The sequence below is a fragment of the Phaethon aethereus genome (genome assembly GCF_964289735.1).
Source record: "Phaethon aethereus genome assembly, chromosome: 4".
In the NCBI taxonomy this organism is placed as follows: Eukaryota; Metazoa; Chordata; class Aves; order Phaethontiformes; family Phaethontidae; genus Phaethon; species Phaethon aethereus.
The window spans coordinates 19,518,469-19,526,391 of record NC_138578.1 but is presented as its reverse complement, the minus strand read 5'-3'; the positions used below and the strand labels follow the sequence as shown (position 1 = coordinate 19,526,391).

Below are 7,923 nucleotides of genomic sequence, written 5' to 3'. Positions count from 1 at the left end.
ACTAAGTATAGCTAGTCAGCCTATTCTCCTTGCAAACTGTTAGGTTAATATCCATGAATGTACATCTGAGCCAGGATTGTATGTTGATGGGGAGGCTCCAGCTAGTTGATTAGAAGGGAAGGGGAGGAACCTCCAGTAGTACCGTTGGGTCAGCTAAAGCTGTTGATATCAGCTACTGATCTCGGGACAATATGCATTGCTTGTGGAACTGTCTTTTCCATTTCAAGCATCAACTTTGGAGCCTTTGAGACATAAGAAGCTTGTCACTGATGATTGATGATATACCTTAGGCTCATACTGCAGCTCACTGCCTCCAGATTTTATTCTTTGGGCTTTGGAGAGAAGCAGAGAGAGAAGTGACTGCAGCTGCATCTCAATCAGAAATATAAATTGGTGTGAATGCTCAATCTGAGAACATTTAGTGTCCATAGAAAGCTGAAGTAATTAAGTAGACACGTGATGTATTTGTTCCTGAGCTTACTGAAATGAAGCAGCTTTGACTTTGCCAGAATATTTAGGGATACATTCTTCAGTTTTCAAAATGGTTTTGGACAATTGAGTAGTATGGTGAAAATGGTTTAACTCTTTGAAAAAATATTAAGGCCTGACCTCTTCTAGCCAGGGAAGGAAGTCTTTATTTGTTTTCTGAGGATGTACTACATATAATGCCGCTAACAGTTTTACTTTGTCATCTTAAATGTATAAAGAAGGTGAACAAAGGACATAACTATCAGTTCCACAGCTAGCTAGCTTGCTTGCTTGAATGTTTGCGGGCAGTGGCTGCTTATTATTTGGTCATAATTTGGTCACCAAACAGCTGCTCTGTGTAAATATCTCAGAAGAAGAGCTTTCTTTCCTAACAACAGCTTGACTGACTTAAACCTGTCAAAATAATGTTAATAGCTGATTTATGTTAATAAACCTGTAACTACTAATCATTCTGGTTTTTTTATAGCAGAGCAAACTCTTGTCCATAGCATATGGACTACTGCCAGCTTGTTGAGTTTATTGATTTAGTAGCCTACAATATTAATATGGATCGAGTTTTTCTTCTTCATAATAGCAGGTGCTCTAAGTTCTTAATCATCATGGTGAATGTTTTGTAGTGTTTATATTTTACGGGTTCTATTAATGTCAGAGAATTTTTGTGACTTAGAGTTTAACATGGGTTATTACTACTTGAGTACTACATGCAAGGAGAAAACAACTCTTATGTATTCTTAAATCAGTCTGTCTCATTTCCTAGGTAACATGCATGTGTCACTGGCAGAGGCTCTGGAGGTTCGGGGGGGGCCACTGCAAGAAGAGGAAATATGGGCTATTTTGAATCAAAGTGCAGAGAGCCTTCAAGAACTATTCAGAAAAGGTAAGCGTTTTTAAAGACTGATATATACACAACTGGGAACATCTTGATTATGTTTGTGTGCCATATCCCTTGTTCTTCCTAGGTTCTAAACCCAAATAATAACTTGCTCCTAGGTTATCTTTGGGTAAAGTGCCTAGCTGCACCCCAGCCCAAAGGATGTTTTCAGCCATCACTTCATGTTCTGTCAGGACCTGTGGCACATTGAGTTTCATGTGGTGATAACTTCACTTTGGTAGGAAGCTTCTGCAGAGTCTTTGCTTTATTTTATACTTACTGAAATGAGACAGAAACACAGAAAAATGATAAATAAGTCTGAGACCATTGGAGCACTTCAGTCCTGAAGGGGTCATAGAAAGGGGTACAGTGCAAATGCAGTCGTGACCATTCTGCTCTGAAGAGATTTGGTCTCAAGTGAAGCAAAGGTGAAGCCACTGAAAACTTAACCAGAGAGCTAGATATCATTCCCCAGAATGCAATTAGCAAAATGTATATAGCTACTGAGAGGAAAGTGGTGGCTTGTTATACTTTAAAGGAGTAGATGTGTCTCTTCTTCCCTGTCCCACCAACTTAGTAGGCTCTATAGATGCTCTTGCATCTGCAGTACTGCTAATAATTATATGTTTTAGCACTAGGTCTAAGTATGGAACCCTTTATCTTCCTTATGTTTTTCTTTCTTTTCTTTAAAATCTGCAAATCTTTAAGCCCCTTGCTCTCCATTTTTGCTTTTTATAGCAATAAAACTTCAACTCAAATATTGCAGTTTGGTGACATAAAATCATAGAATCTTTGGGTTGGAAGGGACATGCAAAGGTCATCTAGTCGAACGTCCCTGCAGTGAGCAGGGACATCTTCAACTAGAGCAGGTTGCTCAAAGCCACATCCAGCCTGACCATGAGTAGTTCCAGGGATGGGACATCTACCACCTCTCTAGGCAACCCATTCCAGTGTTATACCACCCACAGTGTGAAAAAATCTCTTCCTTACATCTAGACTAAATCTACCCTTTTTTAGTTTAAAACCATTACCTATCACAATAGGCCCTGCTAAAAAGTCTGTCCCCATCTTTCTTATAAGCCCCGTTTAAGTATTGGAAGGCTGCAAGTAAGGTCTCCCTAGAGCCTTCTCTTCTCCAGGCTGAATAACCCCAGTTCTTTCAGCCTTTCTTCATAGGAGAGGTGTTCCATCCTTCTGATCATTTTTGTGGCCCTCCACTGGACCTGCTGCAACAGGTCTTTCCTGTGCTGACATTTTTAGCCTGGCCTCAGATAGAATATATGTTCCCATGATGTATCTTAGTATTTCATAAAATGTATGGGGGTCATCTCCTTATATCTAAGCATGAATATGTAAGCTTAGTTTTATTCAGGAAAAATCAAAAGCTCACACCTTGAAAATAGCCGTTGTTTTGCCACGTTACTGTGTATGGGGCACATCTTCATCATTGAGGGCAGAATCTGTTGTATTTTTTCATGCATTTGGCGTACAGTTTCATCAAGTTTCAACATTTAAGTTGTTTTGGTGTTTGGGTTTTTTTTTTTTCTAAGATTTGGTTTAGACACTCTGTCAAGTCAGACACTATGTCTGCCTCATACATTGCACAACCTCTGATAGTGGTCTCTGTTGGATACTTAAGAAAGACTCCAAAGGCGGCAAATGTGGGCAGAAACTGCCATACGGTGTTTGATTTCTGATTGAGCTTGACTTACCATTGTAAATGTGAAATTTTGTCAGAAATATTTTTGGTATCCAAATTATGGGTAGTTTTTATATCTTATACAAATTTCCCTTTTCCTCTTAACCAGTGAGCTCACGGCCCATGTGTGGTGAGAAGCGTTCCCTATTAGGAATGCTGAGTTTATTGTTGCAATTTAACTGACTGTTCTGCCCCTCTGCTTCTTGTGTTACAAGAAAGTGAAGCCTGGCATCTTCTCTCCTCTATATTTCTCTCTTTTTTTCTCAGAGAGAATCAGATGAATGATTTTTTTTTTTTTTTAAGAGATCAGGTTGTTGAGACCAAGTGAGACATTGACTAAAGAGAGATCTTGAATGACTAGAGGTTTACTCTTGTACACTTTACAGGAACTAACACATTGAACTCTATCTTGAAATATACCTGAAAGATCAGAGTAGCACAAGTGAAACCACTTAAGACATTATTGTAGGTCTAAATTCTTTTCAAGAAGGAAGTCTCCACTGAAAATAAGAGCTCACCCTTTTTTGGCCTGAGAATAATGCAGAAAAGAGTTACCATAATTACTATGAAAGCTGCATGCAAGCATTGAGAATAAGAACAGTGTCAGCTCTCTTTCAGAGGGACAAATACTGAAAGATGAGACCACAAAATGGAAATCTGCCCCAGGACTTCTGGTATGTGCTTTTAAGGTAGAGGAATGTTTGCCAGTCAAGACTGGCTAAGGTGGCAGAAGCTTCTGGTATTACTTCCTATCACTGAAGACCAAAATACAAATTCAGATAAAATCAGTGCCAGAAGAATCTGACTATTCTTGGAGATGAAGCTGTTTTATTGAGTTGTTTTTCTGCTAGTTCAGCAAACTATTTTCAGTTGCATGCTATTAATTAACCTGGGATATAGCCCTGTGGTAAAATGTACTTCAAGAGACAGCCAAATGAAAGAGCTTTACTGTGTAGCTAAGGTTGACAAAGGCAATCTAATTCCTCCCAGCAAGATTAGGATAACCAGTCTTTAATGAAAATTTTGCTTCACTAAGGAAACAATCTAGAAACCTTTTTTCGTCATCTTGAATATCAGTTGCTGTACTGGCTTGTAAAGATGCATTGCAGAGATGCAGGAGCAGAGAATGCAGAGGTTCCTGTAGGCTTGTCAGACTTGATTTTGTTCTTTATTTGTGGAGGACTTGTAGCAAACAGAGGATCCTAAAGAAATCCTGTTTTCTGTTGTCAAATTTCAGACTTAACATTGGAAGAGCTATTCTATGGTAGAGGATGAGTTTCCAAAATTTTTTGGAACTGACCAATTGCTTCTGGACAGAGGGCAATGAGGCAAGCTTTCAGCTTCTGCAAGTTCACAGCATGGTCAGCACTGACCAGTCTCAGAGATGCTCTTTTCTTCCTCCTTGCATAGCTCTGGAGTCATGGAATCACAGAATAGTGTTGGTTGGAAGGGACCTTTAAAAGGTCATCAAGTCCAACCCCCCTACAATGAGCAGGGACATCTTCAACTAGATAGGTTGCTCAGAGCCCTGTCCAACTTGACCTCGAATGTTTCCAGGGATGGGGCATCCACCACCTTTCTGGGCAACCTGTGCCAGGGTTTTACCACCCTCATTGTGAAAAATTTCTTCCTTGTATCTAGTCTGAATCTGCCCTCTTTTATTTTAAAACCATTGCATCTTGTCCTGTTGCAAAAAGCCCTGCTAAAAACTTTATCCCCATTTTTCTTCTAAGCTGCCTCTAAGTACCTGAACACATTGTTCTGTAACAACATCTAAGTTTTGACGAGTGTTTTCTATATTAAGTTTCTTCAAAAAATTCAGGCAAGGCATATTGTTCAACAGTCTATGGTCCAGCTGTTTTGAAATGAGGGAGATAAAAAGGCCATGGAAATTGTCACCTCTTAAATTGCAACCTGTTGGCAACCTCCTGTGCCAGCCTAGCAACCATGTACACTTGGAGGAATTACCAGCCCAAGTAACCATTTATTTATTTATGTAATCCTGGTAGAGTTTTGGTAGCAGGGATTCTCAACTTCAAACATCCTAGCCTATTACTCCACCAACTGAGAATGTGTTCTTCAATTAATTTGTTATTTAAAGTAGTTTCAGGAAATTAGGCAAAAATGCCCAAAACAAGCTTCTGTTACAGATTTGATGACTTCTTGATTTATAAAAGTTCTGCATGTCTTTTAGTGAGTCATCTTTTTTATTCATCAAAGCACTGAATAAAGGAAGCACAGAATGAAAAGGCACGTCTTACATGGTTAATCACATATCATACCATGTCTAATTCAGTGACTGATACAGAAATGTGCATATTTTTATGCCTATTTGTATTTACAATTCTAACAGGTGTTGAACTCTTTAAAAACACTTTACAAATTGATTTCAATCATTATAAGCAATGAAAGATTAAATTGAAATGCCCGGTTGCTAATCACTGATTTAGAAGATCAACTCTGGTAGCTGTCTTGTCAGCATATTATAAGCTGTTAAATGGAGGAGAAAGACAACCTAGTACTCGGTTGCAGACCTGACATCAGTTGTACTAGTGATGTTGAGATTAATCTGAAGATTTGAAAAGGCCGATACCAGACCTGCCCTTCTCTTACATCTGTTTAATTATCTGCAATAACTATTTTGTTGTTGAGAGGGTGTATCAGCTGTTTCAGACATGCTGTATCTTGTACTCAGTACTCCATGAGGTCAAAGGAACAAGTCTTTGAAGTGAAGTATCTCAAATGTGAGCATATAGATGTAAGGAGCATGCTGTGCTCTCTGCTGCTGAGAATTATAAACCAGACGTCCCTCTAATTTGGTAGGTTTGACTGGAAAACTTATAAAATTTGATTTATCAAAACTTGCAAGTGGGAAAGACTTCATATATCACGTAGGCCACTCCTATGCTAAAGTGTGTACTGTGGATTCTGAAAATAGTTGGACCTTATGTTTCAAGAAGTGTTTAAAGAGAGGGAGAAGAGAAAGGGAAGGAAACAAGTGTGATAATAGAAAGGCAGGTTGAGCAGAGAAAGAGACTGTCTTGCAAATTTGTGTATGGGAAATGAAGAAATGTATATAAGTATATAAAGAAAAGTTATGTCATCTGAAAGTGGATGTGAAGAAGGACAATTGTGGGTTTTCAAGACCTATAGATCTTGTCAAGAGTCATACTATTGCATCTGCTTAGCTTGGATAAGTATAATGAAAAGAAGGAAAGTGAAGTGTGAAATGGGTTGATAGAAATTGGTGTTGGGTCCCAAGTAGTCATTGACCTATTTGGGATGGAGCAGGAAATTGATTGTTTTGGTTGACAAGGAGGAAAATGCAATAGGGAGGGAGTGGGGGGGGGAATCCTCATGTTCTCATTTTCCAGCCACTACTTGCTGGCAGGTGTTAAATAATTGTTTTTCCCCTTTACCAATAACTCTTGAGGAATGATGCTGACACCCCCGCACCCCTCCTTCTGGTAACATTTGACCTTTTGGTTGCTGAGGAGGAGAGACATCAGGCTTCTGTGGGTTTTGGTGTGGTGGTCGGTTTTTTTAACTTCAAGCTGAAAGAGCTTGAATTGTGTATGTAGTTTGGGAATTCAAAATTACCTGCCATGAATATTATATAATGGATCCATTTTAAATTTCTGCCTGAAATTTTTCATATTTGGCGACTTTGTATCCTGTTAAACCCTGTAAAGGACTGGTTTAAAAGAACTGGTTGGCAGACGCTATGTAGCTGTAGATTATTTCAGATTTTATTGCATTTGAAACTAGTTCACTCTCTCGCTTAGACCACAGGATTTCTCTCTGTCTTGGCACTGCTTGATAAACTGCGCTCTCACAAGTGTTTTGTTACCAAGTTGCATAGTTCTGGAGTTAACTCAGAAGGCTGGCAGCTCTAGTGCAGTTGAAAGCCTACTGGATAGAAAATTGACCAGGAGCCATACCCTTAATTCCAGTGCTTTTAGAAAGAGGGGTTTGAATCTCTTTTTTTTCCTTTTTCCCTTGTATTTTGGGGAGTATGTTTCCCTTACTGCACTTGTAAATTCTTCTGAAAGCCTAAACAGAGGATGACATTAGTACTATTATGACTGGAAACGAGTTTCTGGGTTTTTTTCCTATAGTCCCTGGCTACTTGATGCACTGCATCTTTCTTACTTTTTTTCCCCCATGGTACAAACATATGAAAGGGTAAGAGTAGAGTTAATTAAAAATACCTTTCTTAGGTTAAATCTGCATGTTAGCAGCTTTCAGAGAGTTATTTTGGTTTGCGATGCATGCATCTTTAAGGAAGGAAATTGAGAATGAGTTATTTTATTTTCATCCTTTTTAGCGGAAGATTAGATTCCCAAAGTTGTGTTGTAGGCAGTATGATCTGCTATATTAGTTAAAAGCTACTAGAAAAGGAAACTAAGAAAATGTCAACAAAATGAGCTTGGCAAAATCAGCCCTTTTTCTAAATTTGCAATTAATTGCATTCATTTTGCATTGCTTCATATCATGAAGACTGTTGAGTGTGGACAGAAATATTTTACATGGATCAATAAATTCGGCTATTGTAGGGGACAAATGCATACTCCAAAGTTTGTTCAGATTAATATTGGGAAGACTTCAGGATAAACGCGGTTTGTTTTTTTTATTGTTCTTAAAACTAAATCGTGTTTCCATCTCATTAACTCTATTCTGAAACATGCTACAGAAACAAATGAAGAGTTCATATATATTTAGTTTTTGTCATATGAAATATTAAGTATAAAGCCTCAACATTACTTAAGGTTCTTGAATTGGGGCTTTTAAGCAGAAATCTTATAATATTTTCAAATGTGGGGGTTTTCTTTGTTTGTTTGTTTGTTTTTTTGTATCAGTGTAT

At 38.4% G+C, this 7,923-nt stretch overlaps 1 protein-coding gene across 1 annotated transcript in view; it reads left to right on the top strand.

Moving 5' to 3' along the window:
* Nucleotides 1–1,251: 1,251 nt before the first annotated feature.
* Nucleotides 1,252–7,923, top strand: part of PTPN13 (protein tyrosine phosphatase non-receptor type 13) — a gene marked incomplete at its 5' end in the record, with an annotated part of 102,225 nt that continues 95,553 nt past the window's right edge. Inside the window, one exon of the mRNA XM_081999543.1 lies at nucleotides 1,252–1,366. Within this exon, the coding sequence (XP_081855669.1) occupies nucleotides 1,252–1,366 (115 nt within the window). The remainder of the gene's footprint in view (nucleotides 1,367–7,923) is intronic.